Below are 18,929 nucleotides of genomic sequence, written 5' to 3' on the forward strand. Positions count from 1 at the left end.
GTTAAATATATTCAATGTTGTGTCTTAAACCTCAGATTACATTTTTTCTATATTTGATGCTAAATGTCCTTTATTTTATGAATTGATGATAGTAAATGATCGTTTTCTTGTTTATGTCCTTATTTGACAAAATTTTAAAAATTAGCCAGTCTATATGGGCCCCTGACCCCAATTTTGAAATTTTATTTGTCTGTAAGATCCTAAAGACAAGACTGGAGACCCTAGATCTAGAGGTACTTGTTATGGGAGAATATAAATTGCATTTTGTTTTTTAAGGAGGCCCATACTCTCTGTGGGTCCTGTGAAGCCTCTTACCTACTCTCTATTCTCTGTTTCCAAGAGCTTCCATTTGGTTTTCCCCAGTGGTGATGGTGGTGGTGGGGTCTGCAGGACAGAGGCTGGAATGCCTTATTCAAGGACACGCAGCAAAGAGGTGGTTGGGCTCCAGACTCCTGACCCTTCCTCCATCCATACTACCACACTGCTGTGACCAGGGATGGTATGGCTGAGTCTGTGGGTCTCTAGGTCTCTGTGCAGGATTTTAAAGGCTGCTGCTGACAGTGAAGGGTGAGGGGGAAAACATCTCTGAATCTTCAAAACCAAGGTCTTTCTATTAGTAATTCAAATACTTTCCCTTTTTAAAAAGGTTATGGTTGAAATACTTTCACTGGTTATTGCTTTAGACCCTCACAGTCACCGCCCCCCCCCCAGGAGGCTGGGCAGGGTTAATAATCCCATTCTATGGATGAGAAAGCTGAGGCCCAGAATAGGAAAGTGACTTGCCTCAAGCCACACAGTGAGGGTGGTTTCTCAGGCAACCACAGGAAGAAACCAGAATGAAGAGTTGAGAGCTTTAGGATGTTTGTTGCTGATGTTTTCCAGCTTTTCATGAAGTGGGAGGGTATGAAGCCTTCATGACAAAGTACATGAACGCCATTCCAAGTGTGATTACTGATGGAAACAGCACCGTTGATCAAAAGTGCTATACACCAAGAGCTGACTCCTTCCACATCTTCCGAGATCCCATCAAAGGGGACCTGCCATGGCCTGGACTCATCTTTGGGTTGTCCATCCTTGCCCTTTGGTACTGGTGCACAGATCAGGTACCCACGCTGGATGTGTGGGGTGGATGGGGTGTTCCCCAGGTCTCTATAGGGACTTCTGTCTGTCTATGGCCTGTGGTGTTGGGTATGGTAGGGCAGGGCTCATATGGTCTGGGGTCACTGAGCCTTAGTGACAAGGGGGTCACTAAGGCCAGGCCAAGAACCAAGGACATGTGGGAGGGGAGCTGAGGGGAGCCAGAGGGCATTCAGAGGTCTCTGGCCTGCACCCCTCTCTTATTGGCTTTTCCTGTCAGGTCATTGTGCAACGCTGCCTCTCAGCCAAAAACATGTCTCATGTGAAGGCCGGCTGTATCCTGTGTGGGTACATGAAGCTGCTGCCCATGTTCCTCATGGTGATGACAGGAATGACCAGCCGCATCCTATACACAGGTGATGCCTTTTGCTGGACTCGGCAGCCACTCGCTCCCACTTTCCTGGCTCTGTGTCACTTCCAAAGCCCTGTAGCTCCCTCCTCTTCCTCTTCTGCCCTCTTTTTTCTTGCCACAATTACCAAGCATTATTGTTCCCCCCTTATGTAGCGAAAAACTTGAAGTCACAGAATCTGTGGGGTTGTCTTCCCTGGTTCCTTACATTGACAATTACTTTCTCCCCTTTTGCAAATTCTCTGAAGTCATGATACACCTCCACCTGTAGCTTCTTCCAACTAATATTTGCTAACTTTTTGCTCAGGCTTCCTCAGGTTGTGGTAGTGTGTATGACGTCTTTAATGTCAAAGGACACTGGCCAGTCTCTAATTGCTTGATGCTCAGAGCCCTGTTTCTTGGGCCATTTCTTTGAAGAGCCCTGAGCCTTGTACTTTACTATCTAGGGTAATAGGGTATTTTTGACCCTTTTGTGGCTTCTCCAGCATTGCCAGCTGCATTTTTTGGGTCAGCCATCATAGGTCAAAACTGTTTCCTGGAATATGAAATAATGGCAAAAAAGAGCACCAGGGAGTGAAATTTTGGTGAGCTCCCAAAATGAAGACAAGGTAGTCTGGGGGCACTTGCTGCCATTGGCTGTTAACAGTGTTCCTAATAGGTCTCTTACACTCCCATACTGGCTCATCTGTCTTGAGAAAAATATTCCTAACTGAATAATTTATGTTGTAATGGGTACAACACACATAAAATTACTTGAGATAGTGCTATAATGAATCAGCGCTCTATGGAACAGCACTAAATGATATATCTCTAGTAGGTACCTAATAAATGTTTGTTGTCTTAATTCTAAAGAAGTTACTGGAATTTTCTCCAAGTCACTAGATCATTTCCCCTTCCCCTCTCAGGCTATTTCTTGTCTTTCTCTACCCCAGATTTTTCACACTTTGGAAGTACTACCCAATAGCCCTCCCACTGGCGAAGTCCCTCAGTCATCTGGGTGTTCAATCCTATTTACAGAACTGCTGCTGCAAATAAAGCTCAAAATTAGGAGCCACAGGTCACCATGATCTTCAGGAGAAACAATACAATAGTCACTGCTATGCTGAAGGGAGGCCTAGCTAAAGTCTAAAGACGGTGCCCCCTCTCTTCCCACCCTGAGCATTGCTTTACTTCCCCCCTCCTCTGACTAGAACACTTTTCTCCCCAGTCAGATCTTGGAGACGGTCATACCAGCAGGGTAGGGGCATGGCATGGTAGGGCTCAGCTTGGAGCTGCACTTTCTGTGGAACCAATTCAGGGTCTTGGGAAGGAATGTCCTGTATGAAGCCTTATTTTAAGAAAGTGAATCTTGGAAATATTTCCCTGATGTCTTCTTGCTGACATGGCTCTTCATCTTTCCCCAGACAAAGTTGCCTGCACCGTCCCCTCGGAATGTAAGAAATATTGTGGGACTGAGGTTGGCTGTACCAACATCGCTTACCCAACCTTGGTGGTGGAGCTCATGCCCAACGGTGAGAGTCATCTTGCTGGCAAAGTCTTTCTTTGGAGGCTGATTTGGCTTCCACTTTATGTAGATTTCTGTGGCCCTCTGGGGAAAAGCCATTTCTGAGCCTGGGGGCCCAGGAGGGAAGGCTTCCCTCTGGTGTTCTCAGGTTTTGAACATGTCTTCCCTCAGTGGAAAGGAGACGTATGATTTGGTTGAACTCTATGAGGCCTAGCATGTGTTCATCAGTCAGGTGTGGAAAAGAGGTGATCTGAAAATGTGCTAGTGAAAAACACAACTTTTCCATGCTCATCTAGAAGATCTGGAACTCTCCAACAGACATTAACATGAAAGCTTGAACTATGTGGAGTTTTTCCTTGAGAATGAATTGATATTCCAAGGAAAAACCTGGAGGGAAGGGCAGAACAGTTTTAGCTGTAGAATGAGGAAGTTTGAGGCAATAAATGCATGGGTGACAAGGGAGCTTCTCACTACAGAGAATGTGTTATACTGGGCGATTGAATACTTGGAGTCCAGAATAGAGTTTTGGGGTGGGCCTGTAGGGCTACCATTTATGTTTCATGTTGAGGAAAAATCTAATTCTGGATCAAGGAATGCAAACTTCATTAGGTTAGGGGGTCTCAGGAGACTAAAATTTCAAAGGTATTGATCAGGAAAATTTACAATAAACTTATAAAATTTTATCATTGAGAGGAAACCTAGAGACCATCTAGTCAAACCTCTTCATTTTATAGTTAGGGAAACTGAGACCTACAGAAGGAAAATGATTTTTTCTGTGTCTGGCTTGTTTAACTGTGCTCAAGGCTGGAATCGAAGATTTTTTTTTTTTAAACCACAAACTGGATGTGTGACCTTGGGCAAACCATTTGCATTCAAATTCTATAAAAATGGGGGTAATCATTAGCTATTCCACTGAGCTGGGCTGCTTATTAATTAAGATTGCAATTAGAACAGTCACATGGATGGTTCTTTGGAGTTCTGGTTTAGATTACACTGAACTATGTGGGGGTGTTTATGTTATTTCTCTTTCTCTTTTTTTTAAGACTAAAAAATTTTTTTAATGATTTACTTATTTATTTTATTTTTATTTATTTATTTTTTTAAAAAGATTTTATTTATTTACTTGTCAGAGAGAGAAAGAGCACAAGCAGGGGGAACAGCAGGCAGAGGGCGAAGCAGGCTCTCTGCTGAGCAAGGAGCCTGATGTGGGACTCAATCCCAGGACCCTGGGATCACGACCTGAGTTGAAGGCAGGTGCTCAATGGAATGAGCCACCCAGGCATCCCTACTTATTTATTTCAGAGAGAGAGAGAGAGAGAGAGAGCATGAGTGAGTGGGGAGGGGCAGAGAGAGAGACAATCTTGAAGCAGACTCCCTGCTGAGTGCATAGGACGACGCTGGGCTTCATCCCAGGACCCTGAGATCATGACCTGAGGCAAAACCAAGAAATCAAGAAAGGGATAAAGAAAGAGTGGGTAATCAGAAGGGGGAATGAAGCATGAGAGACTATGGACTCTGAGAAACAAACTGAGAGCTTCAGAGGGGAGGGGGGTGGGGGAATGGGATAGGCTGGTGATGGGTAGTAAGGAGGGCACGTATTGCATGGTGCACTGGGTGTTATACACAACTAATGAATCATCGAGCCTTACGTCGGAAACCGGGGATGTACTGTATGGTGACTAACATATTAAAAAAATATTATTATAAAAAAATCATACAGGAAGATCGGTAGGAGAAGGAAGGGAAGAATGAAGGGGGGGTAAACAGGCTGGTGATGGGTATTAAGGAGGGCGCATATTGCATGGTGCACTGGGTGTTATATGCAAATAATGAATCATGGAACATTGCATCAAAAACTGGGGATGTACTGTATGGTCACTAATATAACAAAATAAAAATTATAATAAATAAATAAATAAATACAAAATAAAAAGAAAGAAAGAAAACCAAGGAATCAACTGAGACACCCAGGTTCCCCTAAAAATTTTTTTAAAAAGTAATTTCTGCACCCATCGTGGGGCTTGAATTCACAACCCTGAGATCAAGAGTTGCATGCTCCACCCAGAACCAGCCAGTTGTCCCTGTTCATATTTCTTTAGATGGACCGACCGTGGGTGAGAATTGTAGCTCTGAACACTGTACTAGAGTGAACTGTCCATGACAGAACATGACATGCAAGACAACAAAATGCTATGTTTACATGTATCATTGCCATTCCCTCACCTTCAGGTGGAGTCTGACTTCTGTAAACACTCAATTTTCTGATGACTCTCCGTGCTAGATTAAATTAATATTTTCCCTTCCTCATCTTACTTGACCCCTCAGTAGCATTCATCATTACTGATCACTCATCTTTCTTTAGTTATCTCTTCTCTTGGATTCCATAATACTATACTCTCCTATTTGTCTTTTTTTATCTCCATCCTTTAGGCTGCTTTTTGTCTCATTTGAAGATTCAGCCTCTTCCACTTGGTTAGTAAATGTTGCCCCACCAATCTATCCCTAAATTCTGTCCCTTTTGCCTCCTAAATATCTCTTATATTCCTCTATCTCTTTCTATTTTTACCTCTATCACCCTACACTGATATACCATTATTTCTTGCCAGAGCCACTGTAAAATTATGTTGAACAAATACTTATCGAGTGAATAAGAGAGTTTGATAGGAGTGTAGTACAAAGGGGAGAGTTTATCCCAGCTTTACAATTAACTGAAGTACCCTGAACAAATGTCAGAGCTAGGCTCGAAGCCTTACCTACTAACTCCTTGAAATGGACCTCTGTTTTGCCAACTGAAAAGTGAGGGAATTGGACTAGAGGATCTTTTTTTTTTTTTAAGATTTATTTATTTATTTGACAGAGAGAGAGAGAGATCACAAGTAGGCAGAGAGGCAGGCAGAGGGAGAGGGAGAAGCAGGCTCCCTGCTGAGCAGAGAGCCCTATGTGGCCTTGATCCCAGGACCCTGGGATCATGACCTGAGCTGAAGGCAGACACCCAACCAACTGAGCCACCCAGGTGCCCCTGGACTAGAGGATCTTTATAAGTCCTTCTATAGCTCCAATAGTCTATGGTCTATGCGGTACAAACTCAGGAGGAACCATTAAAAAACTCCCAACAAATGACAAAATAATTGAAGCAGGCAGCCTTTATTTTTCTTCTTGCAAGGCTGTAGATGAAAACAAAACTATAAAATTATTTACAGATACAAAACCTAGAGGAATGATAGAATCATGTTCCAAAAAGATCTCAACAGGTGGGAATGTTGACTCAAATCTAATAAGCTAAAGTTTAATAGAGGTAATATGTAGACTTCTGTACATTTGGGTCTCCCAAACCCAATTATAAAGAATATTGTAAGAAACTAGGGTCTTTAGTGTGGAGAAGAGAGAATTCAAGAGGACATGAATTATCTTTGAATATATGAAAAATGGTAAAGTGGGTGAACAGTGAGACCTCTTCTGTTGGGTAACATAAGGACTGTGTCTGAGGCTATTAAGAGGCAGATATCAGCCTAGTTAGGACTGTCCATGAGGGAGCAGACTCCCTGCCTGGTTGTGGATTTCCTGTTGCTGGAGTATTTGGGCAAAAGAAGGGATTCTATGGATGGTAAGCCTACATGACCCCTAAGGTTACTTTTACTTCTAAGACTACTCTCCATGATGGGCCCTCAGCATGACCTGGCCTTCCAGCCTAGCAGGGACAACTTTATGCTCTCCTTGGTATGGAAGAAGTAATAGAGGTTATAGTCAACCATGCTGGCCATGATTGGGAGAAATTTTAAAAGAACAATCCCTTATTCTGATTTGGGCAGGTGTAGTATTATCCCCATTCAACACACCAAGAGATGAGGCCTAGGGGTTGGCCTAACTTGCTTAGGGTCAGAGTTTTTTTCTACTGACAACTTTATTGAGCTATAATTCACATGCATAGGATTCATACATACAATTCAATTATTTGTTAGTATATTCAGAAGTGTGCAACCATCACCATAATTTTAGAAAACTTTTATCATCTCCAAAAGAAATCCTGTGCCCGTTAACAATCATCCCATTTTTTACCCCATCCCCCTTAGCCCTAGGCAACCCTTGATCTACTCCCTGTCTCTATGGATTTGCTTACTCTGAGCATTTAACATAAATGGGATTATACAATAGTGGTCCTTTGTGTCTGGCTTATTTCACTTATCAGAATGTTTTCAAGGTTTATCCACATTGTAGCATGCATTAGTACTTCATCCTATTTTATTGATAAATAATATTCCATTGCATGGATATATCACACTTTGTTTATCCATTTATCAGTTGATGGACATTGTGTTGTTTCTACTTTTTGGCTATTATAAATAATACTACTATGAACATTCATGTTTGAGATTTTTTTAAAAAGATTTATTTATTTATTTTAGAGGGAGATAGAGTGAAGGAGGGGCAGAGGAAGAAGGCGAGAGAAAATCCTAAGCCAACTCCCCACTGAGCACAGAGCCCAATGACGGGCTCAATCTCATGACTCTGGGATCATGATCTGAGCCAAAATCAAGAGTCAGATGCTCAACCAACTGAGCCATCCAGGCGCCCCTCATGTTCAAGTTTTTATGTGAACACATGTTTTTATTTCTTTTGAGCAGGTACCTAGGAGTGAAATTAATGGGTCACATGGTAACTGCGTGTTTAATTTGAGAAACTGCTAGACTATTTGCCACAGTGGTAGTGCCTTTTTGCATTACTGCCGACAATGTATGAGAGTTTCTATTTCTCCACATCTTCACCCACTCTTGTTGTTATCTGTTTTTCTTTCTTTCTTTCTTTCTTTCTTTCTTTCTTTCTTTCTTTCTTTCTTTCTTTCTCTCTCTCTCTCTCTCTCTCTCTCTTTCTTTCTTTCTTTCTTTCTTTCTTTCTTTCTTTCTTTCTTTCTTTCTTTCTTTCTTCTTTCTTTCATTATAGCCACAGTAGTATTTTATTGTGGTTTTGGTTTGAATCTGCCTGATGTTGAGCATCTTTTCATGTGATTTAGCCACTTGTTTATCTTCTTTGGAGAAGTTTCAATTCAAGTTCTTTGCCTCTTTTTAATTGGATTATTTATCTTTTTTATTATTCAGTTATATATGTTCTTTATATATTCTGCATACTAGACCCTTATTAGATATATGAACTGCAAGTATTTCCTTCCATTCTATGGACTTTTCACTTTTTTGAAAATCTCATCTTTTGAATCCTAGTTTGAATCTTTCTGCTATACCATGAATTTTTTAAGTAGAAGATGTTATAAAACTCCTCTTAGATGGAATCACACACATCATCATCACCACCATCACCATTAACCACCATCACCCCCATCACCACCACCACCACCATCATCATCATCATTCGTTTGCAAAGTATTTACCTCATATATATTTTGTCCTTATCTCTTTGTTGACTGTTTTGGGCTTACAATATAATTTAAAGCCACAGTCCGTTCCTTGAAATATCTAGTCTTTCTGGAGAGAGAAGTTGGAGAACGTGGCATGGTTTCAGAAGGCAAACAAACCTTGAGTACTCACAATTTCCAAGTACAAAAGAGCTGACTCACTGTGTGTGCCACTCAGAACCTCCTTCTCTTTCAGGACTGCGAGGCCTGATGCTGTCAGTCATGTTGGCCTCTCTCATGAGTTCCTTAACCTCCATCTTCAATAGTGCCAGCACCCTCTTCACCATGGACATCTACACCAAGATCCGGAAGGGAGCATCTGAGAAAGAGCTCATGATTGCAGGAAGGTAAGTGCAGCTTCTCCTTGCCACCCACCACGAAACCTTGAATGATCTGTGCTACCCCTCAAGGTAGAGAAGACTGGTAGATGCCTGGGTAGAATGGGAGTAACCTCTGTGGCTAGTTATATTTGCACTTCAGTGGCATTTAACTTTAAATTGAAGATCATCAAACAATGCCTGTCTGGGCTAAGATATGACATCAGAAATAATCTAACCCTCAGTTTATTTTATTTTTTTTTAATAATAATTTTTTATTATGTTATGTTAGTCACCATACAGTACATCCTTAGTTTTTGATGTAGTGTTCCATGATTCATTGTTTGTGTATAACACCCAGTGCTCCATGCAATATGTTCCCTCCTTAATACCCATCACCGGCCTATCCCAATCCCCAACCCCACTCCCCTCTGAGGCCCTCAGTTTGTTTCCCAGAGTCCATAGTCTCTCGTGGTTCATTCCCGCTTCTGTTTACCACCCCCCTTCATTCTTCCCTTCCTTCTCCTACCGATCTTCCCTCAGTTTATTAACAGATGAAAGGAGGCTCATCTTTTTTTTTTTTTTTAATATTTTCTTTATTTATTCATGAGGGAGAGAGGGAGGCAGAGGGAGAAGCAGACTCCTCACGGAGCAGGGAGCCTGATGTGGGGCTCGATCCCAGGACTCTGGGATCATGACCTGAGCTGAAGGCAGACACTTAACCAACTGAGCCACCCAGGCACCCAAAAGGAGCCTCGTCTTCCCTAAATCAAGGTAGTCTGGACAGTGGCAGAGCCAGGACTGGAACTCAGGCCAAGTGAGTCTTTGTCCAAGGTCCTTTATACTGCCCCATGAGGCCCTTCTCAGCCCTCTACACTGTAGCTCTTCACATGGGTCATCTTCAAGGCCCAATGCCCCTGATGCCTTGACCCTTTGCTGCAACATTTTGCATGACCATTGTGAGGATCAAGTGATACTGTGCTTGAGAACGTGCTCTGTAAAGTCTAAAACACCATGTTATATGTGCATTTGTTATTGCCAAATGGGATAATGGACACAACAGAATACTGAAAGCCAGAAGGGTTGATACATGGGCCAGAGGTGCTCATAATCTTGACTATCCATAGAGCAGATGCTTTGGATAGAGGACTAACTAAACCTCTGCTATGTCTCTTTGTGAGGCTATGGCAGGTCAACTTCCTCAGAGCAGGGAGACCAAGTCCCTGTGATGTCAGTCAAGGGAAAGTTTCACAGTGAGTGAGGGAGGCGTATGGGCTGCCACGTCATAGGTCTCATCAATAAGATTAGGGCAAAGGAAGGGAAAGGAAAATGACAGGCCACTGTCAGGTGATGAGACACCTGGAACCCAGGGGAGATCTGACCAGGCCTGAGTCTACTACTTTGCTTCAGAGAAAGCAGCACCATCACCCTGACTGGTTTTTCCCTTAGAAAGGACTTTACTGTTTTTCCCCTTTTATCTATAAGGCTCGAGATGCAACGTGAGAAGAGAACCATTTTGTTGCTTTGCTCAGGTCTGGTCCCCTTGGCTCTGAGATTGTTGGGACTCACACTTTTGTACATCCCATGACTGCTGCCCTCGGATCTTATCCCTTCCCTAGATGAGCTTACAGGAAGCAATCCCAGACTTTGCTAGGGGGACTATAAGAGCAAACAAGGGCTCAGAGAAGGGAGAGGTGAGCATGGCATGCAGTAGTTGGGGAAAGCTCCTCGAAGCGGGAGGCCCGAGCTGAGGCCAAATTGGTGGGTAGGATTTGGGTAAATGGGGGCAGTGGGAAGGGCATTCCAGAGGGAGAAATATATGAGTGAAAACACTGCTTTGCAAAGATTAGTTTAAGACTCTTTTGCCTTAAATTCATGTAAGTGAGGTAAGGGAATCATAGCCTTCTTTCTAATTAAATCAAGAGCACAAGTAAGAGGAGCTTTTAAGGGAACCCTCCAATCTTTTCAAGACTTGAAGTGAAATTTAAGAGGAAAGCTGGAAATACTTGGTAGTATCCCTTTCTTTCTAGACTGTTCCTTTACAAACTGTTTTTGATTGTGGTTTTCACTTTATTATGAAGAAGAGGAGGAGAAGGAGAAGGAGGAGGAGAAGAAAATAAAATAAATTATGGCTTTTACTATCTATTGAGTACCTACTGGTTGCTAAGTGTTTTACTATAGCTGATCCTTATTCCAAAATTGTAAGGTCAGTCATATTATTCCCACTTTACAGATGGAGAAATTGAGACTCAGAGAGGTTAAGCAAGGTGTCCTATGTCGCACAGAGAAAAGAAACATTTGAATCCAGGACTCTTTGGCTCCCAAATCCACACCCTTGTTCCTACACTCTACTACTTGTCAAAGTGTGACTCTATTATGGCAGTGACTGGTTTAGGTTAGTCAAGTGCATTTCACTTATTCACAGGCACAGATGACTTTCTCAAAGAGGCAGAATACAGAGGGAACAAAAGCCTCAAGAATAAATTTGCTAATTATTTTTCCTTGCTGTGGTAATATTACACACACACACACACACACACCATGTATATATAACATATAATAAATGAAATTATATACACACATATAAATATATACATTTATTTGTATATATTTGCTAGTTATATACACACACACACATATATATATTATACACACACACACATCTGACACATAGTAATATATATTTATTCATATAGAGCCATTTATTGACACTGTATTGGGGGCTTCGATTTCAGGTTGTTCATCCTCGTGCTGATAGGCATCAGCATTGCCTGGGTGCCCATTGTGCAGTCAGCACAAAGTGGGCAGCTCTTCGATTACATCCAGTCTATTACCAGTTACTTGGGACCACCCATTGCAGCTGTCTTCCTGCTTGCTGTTTTCTGGAAGAGAGTCACTGAGCCGGTAGGTATCATTTATGCATGTCCTGAAAAGCCACTCTGACACAGAAATTCCCACCTGGAGCTGCGTATTCTGTACGGGAGGGATTCTGTTTCTCAGAGATCTCGAGCAGGAATAGATGTGCCGCTGAAGGTTTGTATGGGAAAGCCTTCAGGGCCTCTCCTGGGTTCACATTCTTTTGGATTCCCCTCTCCTCCTTGCTGCAGGTTCCGAACTCATTCCCAACTAATGATGTACATTTTCCATCCAATCTGGGTGGTTTTGACCTGATAACATGGCACAAGCCAGGAAGTTTGTAACCCCTGGGTGAGCAGCTCCAGAGCGAGTCCTAACACAGGCTCCCTCCAGTGGTTCTGCAGTGAGCTTGGCTTTCCAGCCAGTACCTCTCAAGGCCCAGTGAAGGATGATGCCCTAGTGCTCAAGCAATTTATATGCAAAACAACATAAGGTAGATAATAATTGAGGGATAAAACGTGGCACAGAACATGAGGAGGATTCACAGAAAGGATTCACAGGCTGAAGCTGAGAGGGAAGAGAGGGCAGTCAAAGCAGAGAACAGCACCAGAACTTGGAGGCAGAAGTGCAAGGATAAGGGTGCGGGGCTTGAGAGGCATCTCACCCGGCTCCAGAGGGAGTTTGTGTGTATGGATAATGGAAGACACGCTAGAAAGGCAGGTTAAAGTTAAATTAGGAATGGCTCCTTTGAAAGCCAGGCTAAAGAGTTTGGGTTTTCATTGGGGTGCTGTTATAGGTTTTGAAGCACCATGAAAAGGATGCCTTTGGATATGCCTTCTGAGTAGGGTGTTCCCTGTCTCTATCAAACCATCTATATACCAGGGAAGACTGGGGTGGAGTGGGGGTGCTGACCATGTAGCTTATTGTCCGAAGCAGTATAAATGGTGACATATTTTTGGTTAGAGACAACCCCTTTCTCCCAATAGGACAGAAATAAATATATGCTCCGGAAACACCTCACTGGAGTGATCCAGCTTTGAAATGCAAAATTACATGTACTTTTCTTCATTCAACATTTGCCGTCAGGAACATAGTCCAGATTTGCTGGTAACACAAAATTGCACGCACAGATAAATACCCTTGAGAGATCAGAATTAAACCTGCACGTGATCATGACAGGTTAGAGAAATGGGTAGACTCTTAAGATATATTTCAATAGGGATTGGCAGAAGCTGAGAGATTTCTAAAATACAAGTTAGTAAAGTGTGGCTAAAAGCCCAGCTGGGTATTGCTGTGGACTAAAAACAGATTCAATTCAACAAAGAACTGTGGCATTCAAAAAAATAAGGCTATGAATTGGGATAGAGTGTAGTGGTTCTCAACTGGGGCTGATTTTGCCCTCCCCCCGGGGTACTTTTGGCGATGTCTGGCAACATTTTTGATTGCTATGATTCAGAAAATTCTATTAGTATCTAGTGGGTGGAGGCCAGGGATGCTGTTAAATATTCTACAATGCACAAGACAGCTTCCCCCACGTTCACCGCCACCCCCAAAAGAATTATCCAGCCCGAATGTCACAGGGCTGAGAGTGCGAAGCCATTGCTAGAGTCTCTGGAGAGTAGCACGTGGAGACTGTAAAGTGATTCTCCGGACTGGTCAGGGATTGTGTTTGGTATGGGATGACTCTAAGGGTTGAGGAAAATGTCAAAATTTCCCAGATTTTTCAAGAGCCTCTTGAGAAAAAGATTAAAGGAACAGGAAGAGGCTAATTGCCAAAAGAGAAGGACTATGTGTTGGCTAATTGAATTTATTTATTTATTTTAAAGATTTTTATTTATTTATTTGTCAGAGAGAGAGAGAGAGCACAAGCAAGGGGAGTGGCAGGCAGAGCAGGCAGGACAGGCAGGCAGAGAAGCAGGCTCCCCGCTGAGCGAGGAGCCCCATGCAGGACTCAATCCCAGGACCCTGGGATCATGACCTGAGCCAAAGGCAGATGCTTAACCAACTGAGCCACCCAGGCATCCTGCTAATTGAATTTAAATAAAGAAAAGAAGAAGAAGAAGAAGAAGAAGAAGAAGAAGAAGAAGAGGAAGAAGAGGAAGAAGAAAGAAAAAACAAAACAAAAAACCAAAAGAGAAGGAAAGTTTTATAGCAGATTTTATCAATACTATTCATACAAACTAAAGTAAAAAAAATAATTTTTTGAATGAATAAGTGTATGGGGAATGAATGGGGAACATTTTTTCCTTATCTATATATTATCTATCTATCTATCTATCTATCTATCTATCTATCATCTATCTACCTATCTATCAATCTTTTTATCTATCAGATACTTCCGTATGCCAGACATAGGGCTAGGTACTGGCAACACAAAGGGAATAAATCCAGTTCCTTCCCTGAGCAAATTCCCAGTTTACGTGGAGAGACTGAGAAGTGACTGAGTGATTCCATAGCAGTGGATTGGTGCTGGCATGGAGGTGTGTCTACAGTGCAGTCACAGCAAAGAGGATTGTCCCACCCAATTCTGTCTTGGGAGGATGATGGGACATTGAAGTTAGAACAAGGTTACCTGGAAGGGAAGAGATTGTGCTCTCCTGGATAGACAGTGACCTGTGCAAAGACCTAGGACATAAATACACATGACAATAATGGAGTACACCTGGGATTTAAAGTGCAGGAGTACCCAAGGCTAGGAAAGTTCAAGGATCAACATTTGACGTGAAGGCTCTTTTTTCCCACCCTTCTATGAGCTCACTGTACTTTGTCACTGGTCCTTTTAAAATGTGGTCAGACCTGGTTCTCTAGGTGAGGACTGACCAAAAAGGAAGCAAGAAGGAAGGAAGGAAGGGAAGGGAAGGGAAGGGAAGGGAAGGGAAGGGAAGGGAAGGGTAGTATAATTTTATGTTCTCAAATTAAAAACAGGGACTTTGGATCTATAAAAGGGGCTAATGATGAAAGTAGTATTTATATTTTGATGGAAACAATCCTTTCTCTTCCATCTCCAAAAGTCCCCGTTTGTTTTCCAATGTCTTCCAGGAGACAACTTACTTCACAAGTAATTACATTACCTCTGAATGTGCCTCAGTCTGGAGGCTGATGGTGATAGTAGCTACAGGAGGAGATTCAAATTATTTTTAAAATTAGAAATGAATTTTTGGAATTAAGACTTTGGGTTGACACTCGACTCCAGTTATTAGGCACTGTACCCTATTATACTATGAATCTTGTTTTATGACCCAGGTAAAATCATGTCACTGAAACATGATAAACACACCCTTTGAAGGCTTGGGCCTGACATCGCACTCCTAGCCATATTCTGAACGCCAGTGTCCTGGCTTCAAAAGCCCGAAGCTATCAGTTGTCTCGTTTTTATTCCTTTGCCTCTGTCTCCCAGGAATGCCCTGCTGTTTTGTGTGTTTGGTGTTAATTAACCCAGGGTTTTCTTTCACAGGGAGCCTTTTGGGGACTGATCATCGGATTTCTGATTGGGGTGTCCCGTATGGTGACTGAATTTGCCTATGGAACTGGGAGCTGCATGCAGCCCAGCAACTGTCCCACGATTATCTGTGGTGTGCACTACCTGTACTTTGCCATCATCCTCTTTGTCATTTCTGTCATCATCATTGTGGTTGTCTCTCTCTTCACCAAGCCAGTTCCAGATGTGCATGTGAGTATCCATTTGGGGAATGTATCCTGCCCTTGTTTCATGCTCATGGTGCAACACCCACCTTGTTGCCCTTTGCTCAATTAGACATCTCACACTCACGTGACTAAAACAGTCCACGCTTGCCATTGGTTTTACATAGAAAGACACAGGCCAGAAAACACGGTGTGCCAGCAAAGTGGTATCGAGTGTNCTTCAGCAGGAGTCCTCACAGTAGTTCATATTTCAGTCCAGGGGCTAGTCTCTGGATCCTGCTCCCCAAGTGACAGCACAGGTGCAAGGGAATGAGATCACAAGGGTAAGCCTAGGGGCTAGCCTGGTTTAGATGCTCATGTCTCAAATAGAAACTTAGATTTCTTCTAGTAGTCCCACAGCATAACTTCCAGGGGTCCCAGCAAGGGACATACTTAGTTACAAAAAAACACACTCAGGGAAATCTGGAGCATGATATACCCTTAATTTTTTCCCCAATTAACCCTCCAAACAATTACCCATATAATTTGAGAAATTTCAAACAATATCAAAATCCAGTTGAGTCAAGACTCCAAAAATGGCGAATACTCTTCTTTAACTCTAGATGTCACCCATAGCTCTCCCAATGCAGATGAAGATTTGCAATTACAGGTCATTTTTGCCCTGAGCAGTATAATCAGGTAATTCAACACAGCTAATACTTTACCTTTTTCAGGTTTCCAAGGAACAGAGCTAGAGTTAACCCAAGATCATATTTGTCTATAGAGAAAGAGAAAGGTTTTTTTTTAACTTTTTACTCATGCATACACAAATACAGGGACTTAGGGAATCCCTAAAAGACCTTCAACCTCATTGTCAAATTGTCAAAGCTGTGACTAATCTTAATGTCAAACAAAGACTGCTTTTATAGCAGAAGAACCACCATTATGTTTCTTGGCTGAATCCGTCAATAAGCTTTCTGTGTGTTGTATTAAATGCTTCCTGATGTCTCAGTGTTTGCAGCCCTAAACACATGTAGCTCCATGATTCTTCCTTTTATTTTTTTAGAAGATTTTATTTATTTGTTTGACAGAGACAGAGAGAGAGAGAGGGAGAGAGGGAACACAAGCAGGGGGAGTGGGAGAGGGAGAAGCAGGCTCCTCGCTGAGCAGGGAGCCGGACACGGGGCTTGATCCCAGGACCCTAGGATCATGACCTGAGTCGAAGGCAGACGCTTAACGACTGAGCCACTGAGGCACCCCACCCATGATTCCTCTTGAAGTAGAGAAGACAAGATAGTCACCAAAGAGGGCATAGTTGGAATGAATACATTTCATTGACTTTCAGACTTCTTCAAGTTTCTGGTTTCATGTCCATAGAAACTGTTTCCAGCACTACTCTATTCTAATATGGTTCATGATTCTACAGGTTATCTTCTTATAATGTGACAAACACATAGTGCAAAACTCTGTTCTTATACTGCTGGTCTGGAGAAATAGGCATTTAGTCTTTTTTCTTAGCACCAGTGCTAAGAGGAATAAATTTAGTTATCATATGCAAGAAGAGTTCATTCATTCAAGACAGACATTTCTTTATTCAAGGTGGTCTCTTAGTCTTTGAATATTATAAGGGCTTGTATATTCACGTGTTAACTTACACTGAAGTGCCCAACTTATTAGACATAACGTGGATGGAAACTTATCTATATTTTGGTTGGTACTGAGAGATCACAGTACTTCTTTTTTGTTGTTGTTGTTTTCATTTTTTAATGAGTTTCATTCAGCAAACCCTGGCCAAATGAATGTCTTAAAAGGGGTGCCTCCGATGTCCACTGTGTGCTAGAACAATAACTAGCCATCCACTGACACCTTTCGGGAAGTTATGCACCTTTTCCTTTCTTGATGCACATCTCTTTTTTTCTCTCAACTTTTTGGCATAAGACGCTATTTGGAACTTTCTGCCAACCTGTTTTGCTTTCTCCACAGCTCTACCGCCTGTGTTGGAGCCTGCGCAACAGCAAAGAGGAGCGTATTGACTTGGATGCAGAAGAGGAGGACATTCAAGAAACCCCAGAGGAGACCATTGAAATAGGTGATTTGTGATTCAGAGCCTATCCCAAGCCCTAAAAAGTTACTCCTCCAACAGAAAGGCCACCTTACTGAAGTCTTTACAAAATGCCTACCTCAAAGCTCAGATCTCTCTTTAGAAGGGAGTAATGAGTGAGGTGGGGGATGAGATGGATAAATGGGTTTTGGGAAGTTCACTCTGACGCCTGGTCAAGAGGAAGAGATAAGTGCAGCATCACCCCAGCCTCCTTATACCTCATAACGCACAGTGCTCAGTAAGTATGAGTGGCATATTTGCCACCCTGACTTGATCTGGGGCATGGCCAGGGAGAAGGAAAGAGTCGGAGCCTGTGAACTGAAAGCAGATGGAACCTAAGCTATGGTCAGTCTAGTGACATTAGGGAGATAGGTGAGAGGCTCTTGGGGGTCTTATAGCCACATAAGATTTAGAAAATCAAATTTCTCTGAAGTCCAATGAGATAATGCTTAGTCAGTGAGATTTATCCTCATCATGGAGAAAAGCTTTCCTCAGCTTGTGTGTTGGAACTTTTTCTCCTCACATGGGACTGGAGCACGCATGGAGGATGGTTGTGGAGATGTGTGGTGTGCCAAGGTGTGGGAGCACAAGGTCATAGGTACTTTCTAGTGCTGGGCTAGAGGTCTCATCACTCCTTCTGAAGGGGAGTACAGATACAGCAGAATATGTTCTGAATATGGCCATTAGAAATATCATAGAATCCTAGCTCTGGAAAGGGCCCTAGAGATCATTTGGTCTTATGGTCTTGTTTTACAGATGTGTAAATTGAGGTCCAGGAAGGGAGAGGCTTTGCCTATTATCCCAGCTCTGATACAGTCTGCTCTTGGTCTCTAAAGACATTTTAGTTCTGAAACCTGTGGCTCTGCAGGTCTTATTCAAGACTGGAAGGAACCCGGAGCCATAGGCAGTTGGCCATGGTATTGAAAAAGACCTTTTTTGCTTCCTTGGAGCAAGGAGGCATGAACATGCTGCCTGCTTCTCCAACTTCCAAAAGTGTCTCCACATTGAGTGAGAGTATCATAGATTTAAAAGACTGACTTATTTCACTTAGCATTATACTCCCTAGCGCCATCCATGTTGTTGCAAATGGCAAAATTTTATTCTTTTTTTATGGCTGAGTAATATTCCAAGGCATATCTATATCTATCTATATCTATATCATCTATATAGATCACATCTTCTTTATTCATTCATCTATCAATGGACTTGGGCTGCTTCCATAAATTAGCTATTGTAAATAATGCTTCAACAAATATAAGGGTCATATAGCTTTATGATATATATTTTCATATTCTTTGGGTAAATACCCAGTAGTGTGATTACTGGATCATATGGTAATTCTATTTTTAATTTTTTGAGGAACCTCTGTACTCTTTTCCACAGTGGCTGTACCAGTTTGCATTCCCACCAGTAGTGCATGAGAGCTCTTTTTTGTCCACATCCTCACCAGCACTTGTTGTTTCTTGTGTTTTTGATTTTAGCCATCGTGATAGGTGTGAGGTGATATCTTATTATACTTTTGATTTGCATTTCCCTGATGATGAGTGATGTCGAGCATCTTTTCATGTGTCAGTTGTCCATCTGTATTCTTCTTTGGAGAAGTGTTTATATTTTTGCCCATTTTTAAATTGCATTATTTG

At 42.2% G+C, this 18,929-nt stretch overlaps 1 protein-coding gene across 4 annotated transcripts in view; it reads left to right on the top strand.

Annotated features, from left to right (window-relative positions):
- The window catches only part of SLC5A1 (solute carrier family 5 member 1), a 33,832-nt gene that overhangs the window by 11,873 nt on the left and 3,030 nt on the right, over positions 1 to 18,929 (top strand). For 3 of the 4 annotated variants that reach the window (XM_008710584.2, XM_040619773.1, XM_040619774.1), the window contains exons 4-10: positions 883 to 1,103; positions 1,358 to 1,493; positions 2,890 to 2,997; positions 8,591 to 8,741; positions 11,447 to 11,615; positions 15,022 to 15,237; positions 17,172 to 17,277. In XM_008710584.2, the coding sequence (XP_008708806.2) occupies positions 883 to 1,103; positions 1,358 to 1,493; positions 2,890 to 2,997; positions 8,591 to 8,741; positions 11,447 to 11,615; positions 15,022 to 15,237; positions 17,172 to 17,277 (1,107 nt within the window). The remainder of the gene's footprint in view (positions 1 to 882; positions 1,104 to 1,357; positions 1,494 to 2,889; positions 2,998 to 8,590; positions 8,742 to 11,446; positions 11,616 to 15,021; positions 15,238 to 17,171; positions 17,278 to 18,929) is intronic. The other variant, XM_008710583.2, reaches the window with a different exon arrangement.

This window comes from Ursus maritimus, unplaced genomic scaffold (genome assembly GCF_017311325.1).
Source record: "Ursus maritimus isolate PB19 unplaced genomic scaffold, ASM1731132v1 scaffold_33, whole genome shotgun sequence".
NCBI classification, from domain to species: Eukaryota; Metazoa; Chordata; class Mammalia; order Carnivora; family Ursidae; genus Ursus; species Ursus maritimus.